The 15,879-nt window shown below is 43.6% G+C and overlaps 1 protein-coding gene across 1 annotated transcript in view; it reads right to left on the bottom strand.

Moving 5' to 3' along the window:
• LOC308307092 (matrix metalloproteinase-16-like) overlaps positions 1–15,879 on the bottom strand; it is a gene marked incomplete at its 3' end in the record, with an annotated part of 97,509 nt that overhangs the window by 23,132 nt on the left and 58,498 nt on the right. The window contains exon 5 of the mRNA XM_080752221.1: positions 784–945. Within this exon, the coding sequence (XP_080608347.1) occupies positions 784–945 (162 nt within the window). The remainder of the gene's footprint in view (positions 1–783; positions 946–15,879) is intronic.

Below are 15,879 nucleotides of genomic sequence, written 5' to 3'. Positions count from 1 at the left end.
AGACATTGCAACACATATTTAATTCAGTCTGAGGAGAAGCAGGGGTAAATCATATTCCCACTGGACAAAAAGAGCCATGGATTCCTCCTCCCATCCCCTCCAGCAAGTCAAACCCCTGGGGACAAGATAGCACTCAGGGACAGAAGAGATAAGAGGCTTTACCATCAGTGTTTTTCGACAGCAAATTATTATTTCGTTTTAGTCATAGTCTTTTGAATAAAATGTAGGCCTAATTTAGTTTTAGTCATATTTTAGTCATATGAAAAGTTTTAGTTTTAGTCAAAATTTTTCATAAGATTTTAGTCAACAAAATCTACAGTTGATTTAGTCGACTAAAAGTTAGCCTATTTTTGGCGGGCCATGATGGCATCGAAATGGCTGATGTCCACTTAGCTGCATGCTGAAAATAATCAATCTACAAGCTCACAACGCATCGCACTGCGACACGTTGTGAGCTTGTAGATTGTCTATTTTCAGAACACCCGAGCGCATCCAAACATAAAATGGTTTGTCTATTAATTCTACTGGATCTCTTCTTCACTAGTCCCTCCCTAACAGATGGTCAAAATAGGCCTATTTCAGTCTTAGTTAGTGTGGTTGCCTACAGGGCAACCAGACTATAGTTCTTGTCCAGCTTTATTATTTTATCTAGAATAACCCATCTAGATTCTAGAGTAACCCCAGAATTGTCCAATCCGAAAATCCCTTTTCACAGTCGACAAAATCACCACTGCTGGGGACAATTAGCACTCACTCTGGGAGAGAAGAGATAAGAAGCCTCACCATAGATGTTCTGGATGCCCATGAGGTCGTCCAGAGGCAGCTTGAAGTTCTCAGTGTCCATGTACTGGTAGAATGGAGCCATGATGGCGGTGGGGTCATTGGAGTGCTCCAGGCCCAGGGCATGGCCCAGCTCATGCACCGCCACCAGGAACAGGTCGTTGCCTGCAGCACAGGAAGTGAGGAAGGGAGACCAGGGTACGTGAGGAAAAGGAAATAAAGGGGGGAAAAAGCACTGTCAACATTTTATTTTTCTTCTCCGCAGCGAGCTTCACTGATGAGAGGAAACTGGAAACCATACCAAAAGTTTTGGGCATACTGGGCAATCGCACAGGGTGCCTACGGGCACCACACACAAAAAAAATGCAAAAATAGCAGATCTACAAGCTCACAACTCAGTGTGATGTGACACGTTGTGAGCTTGTAGATTGGCTATTTTTGATACCTTTTCTGTTAACTCACTCGATGCCAATTCACTCGCCTCACTTGAGTGTCCTTTCTATTCAGCAAGCATGTTAAAGCTCTATTCTGCACATGGGCTAATCTTGACCACTACAAATCATATGGTGGAGAGAGACGGCCAAGCTCAGCCAGGGTTTTCCCCTACAGTACATGACACTAGACAGGGCCTTGATATACTGTCAGCCTAGACCAGACGAACAGCCTTAACAACCATGACCGCCTTGGCTGGCCGCCCCGGCATGAGAAATCCCCACAAGATGAATATTTCATTGTGTTTCGTGAATTTTTGCATTCGGACCAAAACTGTCATCTGATTCTGAAAAGTTAGATACAGTAATTAACCATGACTTCTTCAGGGCCAAACGCAGGGGATTTAAAAACAGTAACAAGGAGAACAAGGTCACATACTGTGCATTTGCTGCGATGGGACAAGCTGGAGTTTCTGACCATATACCAGACATTTTTTTTACATACTTTCACAGGAATATAATATAAAATAAAATACAAGCGGGGGCGCCCGCTGGCCTACTGGTCCAGGCCCATACCACTTAGGCATTGCCACATAGGCTCTCTCTCTCTCTCTCTCTCTCTCTCTCTCTCTCTCTCTCTCTCTCTCCCCATGATATGTGAATAGAAGGAGCCTTTAGACTAGAGGTTCCTCTCTCTCTCTCTCTCCTCTCTAATGTAGTATTAGCGACTTTAAGCTCAACGATTTTCAGGACGGCAACGCCAGGCGGAGTACGGCTGCTATAGCGTAATCGGCGTAGCAGTCGAAATCATTAAGCAAACAGCCGTCACCACCACCAACGGGTCCCACCCCTTTTACTGAACTCTTTGGTTCCCATGGCGACGCGTCTACGCAGCAGACGTTGTAGCCACAACGTGGAAAGGGAGCTTCTGCCGTTGTAGAGACGGCTGCAACGGCGGCAGGTTTATACATCGAGCACTGATCATTTCCGGTTACCGTTGCCGTCTGCCGTAGCCGTCCATTGCTTGAAGTCGCTAATATCGCTCTGCTACACCGGGGGGAGGGAGGTAGGGGAGTTACGTCTGACAAACACATGAGGCCACCAATCACACAGCAGACCCCAGAAGCCTGTGACCGTGTCTGGCCGTTATCTTACCCACACACCTGTAGTTCAAACAAAACATTCTAACTCTAAGCCATTTTTCTTCTTTCTTTTTGAGCGGTGGGACATACACGACCGAGTCTGTCTGTCTGTCTGTCTGTCTGTCTATCTCTCTGTATGTATGAGGACAGCCTCAACAGCTGCAATACCGCTGGATTTCTTTCTTTCTCCCAAAATAGCGAGAATAGACCATCTACAAGCTCACGTGCGTTGCAAGCTTGTACTGTAGATCGGCGAAGAAGAAGAAGATGTGGTAAGTCAGCTCAGGCTTGACGTGCTCACCTGCTGCACTGTTTGCCAAGCCCCACTTTTTTCCAACATTTTCCCACGATTCTGTAACCAATTTCACCCAGTGCCAATTGCCTTCCTAATCTGTAATCCTGGGCACCATCCTTTGTCACCCGTTGTCAATTGTCTAATGTAATCCTGGGTGATACTCTCCCTCTGCCAACCTGGGGAGAGCAACGGACTGAGCGCATGCTTCCTTTAATGCATGAGGAGTGAGCAGGCCACTTCTCATCACCTGACAGGGGAGTTTGCCTGGTATAGGACATAGCGTGTGAAAGGAACACGTTATTCCAACCAGTTCCTTTCCCCTCCATCAGGCACCCCGGCTGGCCAGAGGATGGCATTATAGAGACGAGGATTACTGCATGTTTTTGTGAGGATACCTACCCTATAGGGGACACGGGGAGAACATGCAAACTCCAATCAGAAAGGCCAACCCCACCATACCCAGCAGGGTATGGGCACTGATGACGTGGAGGAGAGAACACGCCCCCAGCGTAGTGAAACATTGGACGCACCGTGGAGATGCGTTGTGCGTGCGTGCGTTCAGACGGATAATTACTCGTGGGAGAGTTGAGTTGTTTGCTAAGGATTATGGGTAAGATGCTATGGGAGCATCTGACTGACCAACGGGGGGTATCGCTCCCGAGGCACTCAGGTTGTGTGTGTGTGTGTGTGTGTGTGTGTGTGTGTGTGTGTGTGTGTGTGTGTGTGTGTGTGTGTGTGTGTGTGTGTGGGCGGAAGCGACTGTTGCCTCCCACATGGAAGTTGATGCAGGGTCGGTGGGTGGCCGTCTATTTCTAGCCGCAACCCGGCGGGCGAGAGAGATACGTACTGTACTGGACAATAGTTCTCTCTCTCTCTCTCTCTCTCTCTCTCTCTCTCTTCCTACTTATACTCAACACTCCTTACACAAGACATAGAGTAGGTCTCTCATTCATCTGGTATGTATTCTATCCTACAAAGCCAAAGTACGAGGAGAGAGGAAATACAATCACTGATAAATGTGTTTAAAATTTGTTTCAACTGGTCATTCAAATGAAATATCTTAAGTGATATTACACTAATTGTATATCTGTTCTTGAAGTATTTGTTTATCTCCAAAAATCACAAAGACTAATTTGACCTTTAGGATACACAGATAGGTTGGTGGGTCCAAAATGTTTACTGCACTCTGGCTTTGTACAGCAGTATTGTGCTCATATTATCACTTTTTCCCCCACTCTTTTAGAGCATATCCATAATCCCAATGGAGATTATTATCATTAACATTAACATTAACATTAAATACAAATCAAATGGAAAATGAATAAAAAAATAAGTGTGTAAACAAAAAACGCACCAAGCAAATTAATTAGCAAAACCTTTATGAATAAATACAAATCACAATTTCATTCATCTGTGTGATCAACATCGCTGACACACCTGTTTTTATAAAGAGACTCTTGAGCTGCTAAATGAAATATCTAAATGAAGATTGCCAGATGTTGTATAATTTATTTTACGAGACACAACCAAACTAGCTTTGTTACACACATACATAGGTAGGCTACTACAGTATACTGTCTGTAGTACATAAACGCATGCATGCATACAGTACATACATACAGTATGTACATACATACATACACACTAAACACTGCTGGGTAGATTCATCTACCCAAAATCTGAGTAAAAATCACACCCGTGTGAAGTGGAGCTGTGTGTGTGTGTGTGTGTGTGTGTGTGTGTGTGTGTGTGTGTGTGTGTGTGTGTGTGTGTGTGTGTGTGGATCATGTGTACCGATTTTTGTGACATTTGAAGAAAATATGTAGGAAAAGGAGCAAAAAGTGTGTTTTGGAGAAAATTCAAGATGGCGGAAAATCTATCATGGCGCAAATGGGCGTGGCCTATATGGGGAGATGCGTCATGACCCAAGGAATCCAGGGAAAAATATTTTTAATTTTCCGACCTACGGTTCAAGAGTTACAGGCCAAAACGTAAAGTGGGGTGTTATGGCGCCACCATGCGGCCAAATGACACAATTATTTTTTATTTAATCCTTGAAATCATTATGAACCTCCTCTCCAAGTCTTGAAACTCTAGCCCCTATGGTTTGCGAGAGACAAATAATTGAATGTGAGTTTTTGCAATTCCCATTATAAGTCAATGGGGAAAATTAATTCACTAATAAATTAATATCAATTAAACTATAGAACCTTTCTCTTAGAAAAGTAATAGCCCACGATTCCCGAGTAAGCCGGTCGATTTGACATATGGCGCGAGTGTGTGGTGGCAAAACTGTGGGACTAGTGGCGTGCCGAAGTTTAGGAAGTTCAGGCTACATACACACAGACACACACACAGACACACACACACACACACACACACACAGACCCACACAGCCACGTATAGGGAGCCTGTGCTTCACACAGCTCCAAAAATGGTTTACCCATTATGGGTTATTATAATGGTGTTTGTATGTATAATGGGTTGTTTTGTACAGCTCATACATTACCCAGCTGCTGAGTAAAATTGTTTTACTCAGTATGGGTAGTTTTAAACTTAAGCTGGTCACCTGGTATGCAAAGCATGCTGGGAAAAGCATTTCTCTAGGTTTTCAGGGATATTTTCTAAGCTTTTGGTAGCTAAAAATGCTAAATGTATCATATCCATGTGTCTGCCTTGGCAAGCTGACTGTCATATGTCAGAATTTCATTTGTCAGTTTTTGAGCCAAAACCCTAACCGTACTGCTAGGCTGCTAGCTTATCCTTGAGCTCCCTCCCCCTGCTGTTCAGAAAGAGAAGAACTCATGATATATTTGATGTTATTATGTTGTTTAAACTTCTCTGATAATAGCTTTTCAACATTGTTGCATAATTTACAATTATGTACCTTTATGTTGATATTGCTATACTTGGAACAAATTTTCTGAGAAAAAACCCTGAAACAAATCTTATCTGATGTTAAGGTTAAATAATATTAGCATGGTCATTTACGATGAGTAAACTATACTTCCCACATGTGGATAAAATATATACTATATAATAGTGGTTGACCCAGAGTGAGTAAAAATTTCTACCCAGGGTGTGGTAGAATATCTTACTACGGTGCTGGGTAGAAAGGACCTACCCATTTTGCTGTGTAAGATTTACTACTGTTGGGTAGGTCCAATAGTTACCCAGGGGTGGGTTATAATACAACCCAGATCGGGTTATTTTCAACCCAGCCGTTTTTAGTGTGTACAGTAAATGCATACATACATAATCAGGTCTAGCATACTTGGTCTTCATATTGAGACGGGTAGACATGTAGGCACTGTTGAGGAAGGTGGATGATGTGGTTTGTGTAATGTTAAGGACATAATATGAACAGGAAGGATTGCTATTGTCAATTGTTTTCTTTTTGTGTAATGTGTGAATAGAATCCCATATGGGACGGGTCAAAATGATGGCAACTGGCATGACACAGAAATAACATTTCATTCATTCATCCATTCATCGATTGATTCATTCATTGATTCATTCATTGATTCATTCATTCATTCATTCATTCATTCATTCATTCATCCATTCATTCATTCATCCATCCATCCATCCATCCATCCATACATACATACATAAGGACAAACACTGTTCCCTTATGCGCCACGCCATAAGCACAGGATGTGGAGACTTCTCTGCACACTCATTTCAACTGAAAACATAACATTCTAAAGGGCAATGCGAGAGATTGCCACTTACTTATCCTGTCTAAGCGCTACAGTCGTCTCGAAAAGGAGAACGGTGACGTCATCCGTGATATTTGTCATAACAAATCACCAACTAGAGAGCCATTACAGAGAAGAAAAAGAGGCCTCATCTTCTTTTTCTCTCACAAAGTGGGAGCAGGAGCCTAAAAATAAACCATGCTCTCCTCTCCTTTTTTTCCTCATCTCACTTCATCTTCCTTCTTTCTTTCCTTCCTTCTCTTTTCTCTGTAAAGCTAAAAACAAAGAGGAGCGCTGTCTGTCTGTCTGTCTGGGGAATGTGACTTCATTACCAGGTCCATCCTTGACCTGATGAGGTCCCAGCCAGAATGATAGAGCTGGGCGAAATGGTGACTTCAAATCAATACAGTGATTCTTTTGCCTCGATTACGATCAACAAGCGATTATTTAAAAAGAAATAGCCGACAAGAAGATTGGTTACAACAACTTATAATACAAGGTTACCAATATACGCTTTAAAATGCATTAATATAATAATCACATGGGCCTAAAGACTCCCTGCAAGATGATCTTCATACTGTACAGAAAACCACAGATCTACAAACTCACAATGCTTTGTTAACGTGTCTAATGCTCTGTTCATTCATTGCCCTCTGGCTGGCATGATAAAAAGACCACCCACCACTTTTTTACAAATCACCAGCGCTGTAAGAAAGCCATATTTCCCTCATATTGCCAGCTAGCTGCAGAACAAGCAGTCAAAACAAGGAATCCACTCTCCAGGGCTCTAGAGGGAACAGCTAGTGAGCCAAAGCCTCTCTACAGGTAGAGGCAGACATGAACTCATTACAGAGAGGCTGGATGAAGCACTGTGTATAGCATTGGTTCTCAAAGTGGTGTCCGGGGACCCCTAGGGGTCCTTGAGGGAGTTCCAGGGGGCCCCCAGCTAAATGATAGTTAGTAACCAAATGGACCCTTATGGGTCTGTAACTCAACAACAAATAACAAACAACAAATGGTACCAAATGGACCCGTTACTAGGGTCCATTTGGTTCCATTTGTAAACTCTCAAGAGTTAAATTAACATTGACTTTACATTATCAATTGGGGTCTCAGAAATAGAAATACCATCAAATGGGGGTCCGCATGTCTAACTGGGGGTCCTTGAAATTAAAATGCTTGGGAATCACTGCTAGATCTGTAAATATCTTCTCCTAAGGGGGTCCCTAGCTGGCATATATTTTCAAATGGGGGTCCGTGGGATAATGTGTGTCAATTTGGGGGTCGTTGACATGAAAAAGTTTGAGAACCACTGGTGTAGGCCTAATAGTAGTCGTGAAGCAAACAATACTCCTGTAGTCTGTCTGTCTGTCTGTCTGTCTGTCTGTCTGTCTGTCTGTCTGTCTGTCTGTCTGTCTGTCTGTCTGTCGGTCCTATGTGCTTGTCTTGTCTGCCTGAATGCTTGTCTGTTTCTCTGTTCTCAGATTTATCCACCCAAGGGTGCCGACAAGGCCAAAACAAACGCTGAAACACTTGCTCAGATCCCCTGAAAGAAAGCCTACCTCTAGGTTATCTTGTTTTGTTAATGAACTCATTGCGAGAGGAATCATTTTGGAGAGTGTGATGTGAGACATCCCTGGCCCTGATGGATGGACTGTGTGTGTTGCTTTCAATCAATCACCATATGACGCTTAAAGAAAACAGCAAAATACCTTTCTTTTACGTATGTGACTAGTGAATAGTAGAGGTTCTCAAACTTTTTCATGTCGAGGACCCCCAAATTGACACTTATTAGGCCGCAGACCCCATTTGAAGAGATATGCCAGGGACCCCCATAAGACAAGATGTTTATGGCTCTAGCAGTGATTCTCAACCATTTTAATTTCAAAGACCCCCAGTTTGTGAATTATTTGGCTATTCTCGGCTGTTTTCAATGCTGTCCTAAAATGTCCCCACGAGTATAGCAATAAAAAACCTGTGCATGCGTGTGTGTAAGTGTGCAGGTTGAGTGGCATTCTGGTATTCAGTAGAAGTGTTTAAAGTTTTTTTTTTACTGAGTACTAATTTGTTTTTATGGCATGGCTGAAGGGTTTTCCGCTTTTCTGCACGTATCTGACAAAACAGAAACACCCTGGCTATTAATGAACGCAGCATGCCAGCAAAGTTGGATTGAACATCGAAGCACGTTAAAAATGAATTTGCTTTAGTGCACGGATTCCCAAAATGGTGCACCGGCCCCCTGGGGTGCACTGCACAAGCTGCATCTAGAGGTTGTGTGACATGTATATATATTTCATAGATTTTTCACTATATAAAACCATGAAATCAAAGAAAATCCATTGTAAACCTTTAATTAAAAACACGATAATATGTTTTTTAATTAAATTGAATTAATTAATATTGTAAATGTACCCAAATTGCACTTAAACGGTGCATTATATAGTGCCTTTATCCAAGGCGCTTTACATAGATTGTGCATTACAACCTGCTCATGGGGAGCAATAGGGGTTCAGAGTCTTGCTCGAGGACACTTCAACAGCAACGCTGGGGGAGCCCGGGATCGAACTGGGAACCTTTTGGTTGCCAAGCGGCCAAACTACTCCTGAGCCACTGCTGCCCTGACTTCCTGCCAGCAGCCTAACTACCTGGCTATGGTTAAAATCTGGGAACTGTCCAGTGGCAAGATATCTACTGTAAAGATATCAGTCATGAAAGAGGAGCACGTTTCTGGTGTCATATTTTCTGTTAACAAGTGCTGCTATGATTGATAGCCTATGTATGGTTAATTGTGGGCTTGCTAACGCAAGCACAATAATGTTCGGCTTTGTTCAGCAAAGATATTTGGTGTAGAGGGTAATGATATTACTCCTTCACATTTTATCCCAAAAAAACACGCAAATCAGTACAAAGTATCTCTATAGTCATGTGATCAAGACAGATCTGTCTGATATTTCATATTCCATCCTAATTGCCTAACATTAGCTTCCAAAGTTTGCAGGATTGATCCGTTTTAAACCAAATTCCTCAAATCATGAACACAGCTTCCAATTTCTGTGAAATGTTGCACGCACATCTAACATATAATTTTCGGAATGTCTGTCTGTCTGAGTGTCTGTCTGAAACCGCGTTTCTCATCAGTGGCTGGAGCAATTGATCTGAAATCGCATCACCATAAGCATATGAACACACCTGACATAACTGTGAAGCCCGTTTGTCACTTTCGCAAATCGTATGCTGTATATTTGCATTTTTATGGTGTATCTATATCTATTTAGCAGTACCTTTTGTGACCACACATGTTAAGGGAGGGGCGCTGTTGTTCAGGCCATGCACAATCACACACAAACCCACACACACACACACACACACACGGGGGGAGTGTGTGTGTGTGTGTGTGCAGGCAGGCGGCCGGGTGTGTGTGCAGGCGGGTGGGCGGGCGGGCGGGGGGTTGGGGACAGTATCTCTGTAGCCATTAAAGGAAACGGGTTTCTTACATTGATGCTCCTACATCATGCAAGCACCAGTTAAAGTTACTTTCCATCCCTCATATACTGTGTGCACAGTGCACATCCCATAACCCACACACTGCACATCATTTTGGAGCTCATATCTTTGAACGGGTAAGGGCTAGTTCCCACTAAGTCAAGGAACAAATGCCACCCTTTTCACATTGGCCAGTTATAGCGCCACCAGGAGGCCACAATAACCTGACCTGGCAGAGACCTGTGCTCGAAAGAGCACTGCTTATAGTTGTACAATAAGTCGCTCTCGATTAAGAGTCTGCTAAATGCCTGAATTGTAAAATGTCACACAAAAGTAGCACAAAGTAGGAGGATAGCCGATGGCTGGGTTAAACAGCCATAAGCTGTGAGATGGGAGACGGGATAACGGGGTGAGGGGAGGACATGGAAGGAGTGGAAGATGGAAAACAGGGGGAGGGGGAGCATGAGAAAACATTGACTTGAGAGAGAGTGGGGTGAAGTGAATCCAGGACAATCAGAGAGAGAGAGAGAGAGAGAGAGAGAGAGAGAGAGAGAGAGAGAGAGAGAGAGAGAGAGAGAGAGAACCAGACAACAAAGAAAGACAAGTGTGAGAGAGGTTATGTAAGGACTTAGTCAAAGAGAAAGAGAGACAGACAGAGACAGAGAGAGATAGAGAGAGCGAGAGAGTCTTAATGTCTGTCAATGAGGGTTTAGGCCATCTACAAATCTCACAGCTGGACACATCACACTCTCTCCCCGACCCACTTTCTGTACTACAGCCTACAGTACATTACCCAAGTGCTGAGGCCAGGTCTGTGTGTGGTGTGTGTGTGTGTGTGTGTGTGTGTGTGTGTGTGTGTGTGTGTGTGTGTGTGTGTGTGTGTGTGTGTGTGTGTGTGTGTGTGTGTGTGTGTGTGTGCGTGTGCGCGTGTGTATGTGTGTGTGTGTGTGGGTTTTGCCCTCTTCAGTGTGTATCAAGCACTGAAAATAGCCGACCTCCAAGCTCACACGTGCAACGCGTTCTGAGCTTGGAGGTCTGCTATTTTCTATATTTTCACCAAAAGGCCCTTTTACAGATTTCAGCCCCTGCCTCTCTAACATTCGCTGCACGTCCCTGTGTGTGTGCGTGTGCGTCAGTGTTTCTGGATGGATGGGGCAGTATTATTGCATTTCACATGCATGTGTAAATAATCAAACATGGCGCGTCGTAAATAAATATAAAAGAGCGCAGGGGGGGGGGGGGGGGGGGGGGGTTTGCCCTGGATATTTCCTGCTAAATTTATCACACATCGTTCTGGTTCAGGTTAAGTCTGTAATTAAACTACATGTTGACTTTTATTTGATATATATAGCTCTCCAAGTGAGAGGAGAGCACAGGGCCCTAAGGGTATGTTGTTCACACATCACGTTTTTTCATTTCTTTTCTCCCCCCCTACTGCCACATACCGTCTTCAGAAGCTGTTTGAATTCAAAGAGACCAAATACAAACTTAGAAACAAAGGCATGTTCGAAACAACACGGGAAAGAACAAATACCAAAACAGCATTGTATTTGTGAACATTTGTGGAAACATTTGTGGAAATGCTGTGAAAGAAGAAATGAGGATGTGTTGTTCGATCTATATGTTGTGCATGTTTTTTATTGATGTGTCGACGTCATGAGCATTGGTGACATTGGTGACATTGCATTGGTGACAGTCACCAATAAAACAAAATCAACAATAAGTCACATGGCTGAGGTGCGGAGCTGAGCTCGGCCCCTCACCGGCTGCTCCCAGAAACTAAAAGAGATTAGACATGAGAGACATGTGTCTGGTCTCACAGCTGAAGCCGAAGGTCGCTTCAGTTGAATTCATCCAGCTGGGGGCGAAGATACCGAGGTGACCCGTTTGGCTCGTTCGTGACCCCCTAAAATCATTTGGTTACCCCCCTGGGGGTCCCGACCCACAGGTTGAGAACCACTGCCTTAAGGGTCACATCTTTTAGCTTCCCAATAAGGGACGATTCCTTGTGTCAAGGCACGGACGACAACCCTCTCCTGCGCTGAGCCTGCCGGCTGATAGTTGATTTCTTGGGCCTCGCTAGTCAGCCACTACAACAGGTTATCCCATTTCCTGAAAAGAAGGACATAGGCCTACATGGTTTCCTTTTTTCGGCAGCGAGATTATAATGCGGCGCTAACACTAACTGGCCACCAGACACTCATAAAACACACCACTCTGGAAGCGTAAATGAGCCTCTCTTGACGGAGGTCATCATCATCACACTAGACAGTGAGCAGCCGCCATGCAGCGTGACTCACACATTCTGACAGGAAGTCCTGTCATCTGACAGGAAGTCAGCTGGTGATGTGCGTAATGGCATCGCATGCATACAACGACGTGTTTCCATAGAGGTGATGATGATGGGCAGAGACAGTGAAGGGTGGGGGGGAGAGAGAGCAGGGGCGTCAATTGGGCATGGCAGGGGTATGCAGCTGCCATACCCTGGGTCCAGGGGGGAAAATAAAAGTTACTTTTAAATATAAATCCATGAAAGTTACCCACGATTCCGGATAAGCGGTTGAAGATGGATGGATGGATGAAGTCTATTTGTCTATCTGTGCTGGTTATTATGTTGTTAAATTAAAGTAAAATAAAGTGTAAAATTTAACAAAATGGTCACTTTAACGAGGTATTAGCCTATATTCTCCACACGTGTATTCTCCCCATCTTGACAAAATGGTATATTCCCAGGTTCCGTAGGTCAGCTGCACAGGTGCAATTCATTATTGTTAATTGTGGCACGTTTACTAACATGCCAAGTTTAGCTGCACTTGACCAAACGTTCCAGGCTGCCATATCCAGCCCAAGAAACTGTAGAAACAGGGGGGGGGGGGGGGGGAATGTACTTAAAATAAATGCAACATGCCTGTTGCTAAGGTATGGAAACATGACTGGTGTCCTTAGCTTTTTCTGAACTGATGCCACTGAGAGAGAGAGAGAGAGAGAGAGAGAGAGAGAGAGAGAGAGAGAGAGAGAGAGAGAGACAGACAGACAGACAGACAGACAGACAGACAGACAGACAGACAGACAGACAGACAGACTGAACATACAAACACAGCGATTACCTTTAACACTTTTGAAAAAGAAAATAAATTGTAGAAAAACTGTGCATACAAACAGAGCAATTACCTTGGAAAAGCAACTGCTATTTGTGCACAATGTCCTATGTGGATAGATACCCCAAATGTTCCTGACAGCAAAAGCACAATTCTTATAGTTTTGTATGTTCAGATTTGCCTCAGTTGCAATGTAACAGATCTGAGAAGTGAGAACACGTCATTTCTATTCCCTTTCAGTTGTATTTTTTTTTGTTTTGTTTTGATCGTCCTGTTCCACTTTTGCCTTGGCAATGTTAACGTATGCTTTATCATGCCAATAAAGCCCTTTGAATTGAATTGAGAGAGAGAGGGGGGGCGAACCTAGTTGATCAAGCTCTCAACACGTCACCAAGCGATGTGTTGAGAGCTTGTAGATCCATTTTAGCTATTTTAGAAATGGGGCAATAGTTTTTTGCCACACCCTATTCTTTATGAATTTATGCCTCTGATTGACTATAAAAAGAAAAAAAAAACATTATGGACATACAATTTAATTCAATTCAATTCAAACGAGCTTTATTGGCATGAAACATACATTTACATTGCCAAAGTAAGTGTCACAAATAATCGCATTGTGACATTTTATATCCACAACTTTCTAACATCCCATCGTGCATTGTGCAGAATGTGCAGGCAGCTTCCAGGCGCCGCAGCTGAGAGTGATCTACAAGCTCACAACGGTTGCATCTGCGACGCGACGTGAGCTTGTATGTCTGCTGTTAACCGGAAGTGTCCCGCAAATAATGCTACAGTAAATTCTCGCGGAAACAGGTGGATACAGGGTATACAAGGTACAAGCCTGACACCGACAGCGACAATGTGGACTGCAATTCAGTGGCCTTGTGGTTAAGAGTGTCCACACAGACACTGGGAGGTCAGTGTTCAATCCCCGGCCAAGTCATACCGAAGACTGACTATAAGAAAATGGGACCCAATGCCTCCCTGCTTGGCACTCAGCGTCGAGGGTTCAACTGGGGCTAAGTGTCTGTGTCATACTAGTGTCATGTCAAGTGGTTGTACTTGTACGTCAAGCTGCCTCATACTAAGGAAACAGGAGATAGGCTCCTGACCCTATGGGTCACATGGCAGCTCGGGAACCGTTGTTTCCTAAGGCTACTTATTCACTTTTTAAACACAGAGTCTTTATACCAGGCGCAAGCTTTTGATCTTGAAAATGAAGCCAGTGGAAGTAATAAACGCTGCGGTTCCCATTAATGGCCTAGATTAGAAGGTGACGCTACAGCAGGTGTTGCCAACCTTAGGCACAGGGGAGGGTGATCACTGGCACACCGGCATAAAAGTGAGAGAGAGTCTTTTACTTTTAAAATAAAATGATATAGAAAAAAAGGTTTAGTCCGTTAAATTAAGCCATTTAGACCTGGAACGCATCTGTGTCGCTTTGGATTTGAACCACTTTAACCATTACTTTATCCACAAGTTTCCGCGGGAGTTTACTGGAGACTATCGGGACCAAACTTCCGGGTTTAACAGCAGACATACAAGCTCACGTCTCGTCGCAGATGCAACCCGTTGTGAGCTTGTAAATCGGCGCCGGAAGCTCGGTACAGACGTCTGCGCAATGCACTATGGGGCGTTGGAAACTCGTGGATACTTTAGCTATTTAAAAATAGCAGATATACAAGTTAGAAATAAGCCCTAAGGCTGAGAAGCGACCTAGGGCAAGGTCGCGCACATGGGCCCGTGCACACATAGACATTTGTACAGAGACAACACCAGGTTGCGTCTAGAGGGTTTAAGTTGGACCAATGACAAAAAACTCCCATACCTACTGGGAGAAATACAACAATGTGCGATAAAAGAAGGCTAGCCAATGGAATACCAGCACCCTTAGGACTACAAACCTTTGAGTTTCCCGCACTGTCTGTACCGAGTAGATCTTTAAACACATTTTAAACCCGAGGCTTTTCTTTGTATACTATTTAAATCATTTTGAGTAAAAAAGAAATGCTGCTCTCTGTCCCTAAGTGACTGCAAAAGTTAGCTGGTATTTGTTTCAAAAAGCTTTATACCCTACAGTACAATACAACAACGCAATGTGACATAGCTCTGTTTACACAATGCTGTACTCCATGGGTATTCAACTGGCGGCCCGCGGGCCAAATGCGGCCCGCGGGGACCTTCCTTGTGGCCCCTGGAGCAATTTTGAAAAAAAAAAAAAAAAAAAAAATCCAAAATCGTTTTTTTTGTGGAGACTAATGAACGTTATAGGTATGGTTTGCGCGATATGAAACGTGAGCTTCATCTTACCATAATCACAGTAATCCCTAATCATATTCCATCATAGTCAAGTGAAGAGACTCCAGTCAGAGCACTGCAGCAGAGTGGAGTGTGTGTGTGTGTGTGTGTGTGTGTGTCTGACCACCTGATCCTCGTTGAGCATCGTTAAAGCATCAAAGAAGGAAATTGTGTGTGCACTGCAATAAGGTCGACATCTACTCTAAGATAGCATCAAAGCCAGGTTGGCCATCACTAGTGTGATGTAGTTAGCACTAGGTTTTAAACAAGAAAGCATGTGTACAGTTGTCAACTTGTTGAACAGAAATTAAGCACATTGACATGAAAAGTAGATGAAAATGTGGTTGTTTGTGAAAATGTAGTAGTGAAAATGTGGTCGTGCCCGTTGTCTCAAGTGTTCATTAGATTAATAGCTTGGGGGGGGGGGGGGGGGGGTACGTTAGTGCGGCCCCCGGCCCCTTGGTTTTCTGTCAATGTGGCCCCCTGGACAATTTTGTTGAATACCCCTGCTGTACTCCATCCAACTGTTTATACGTTCCCCATTTTCAACTGTTTTTATTATATTTTGACACAATGCAAACATACAGTATGTTTTCTCACGCCAATATAAAGCTCCTTTGAATTGAATTGAATTGGTTAACAACTTGTAAT

This window comes from Nannobrachium achirus (assembly GCF_963921795.1).
Source record: "Nannobrachium achirus genome assembly, chromosome: 21".
NCBI classification, from domain to species: domain Eukaryota; kingdom Metazoa; phylum Chordata; class Actinopteri; order Myctophiformes; family Myctophidae; genus Nannobrachium; species Nannobrachium achirus.
This window is presented reverse-complemented; position numbering and strand designations above follow the sequence as displayed.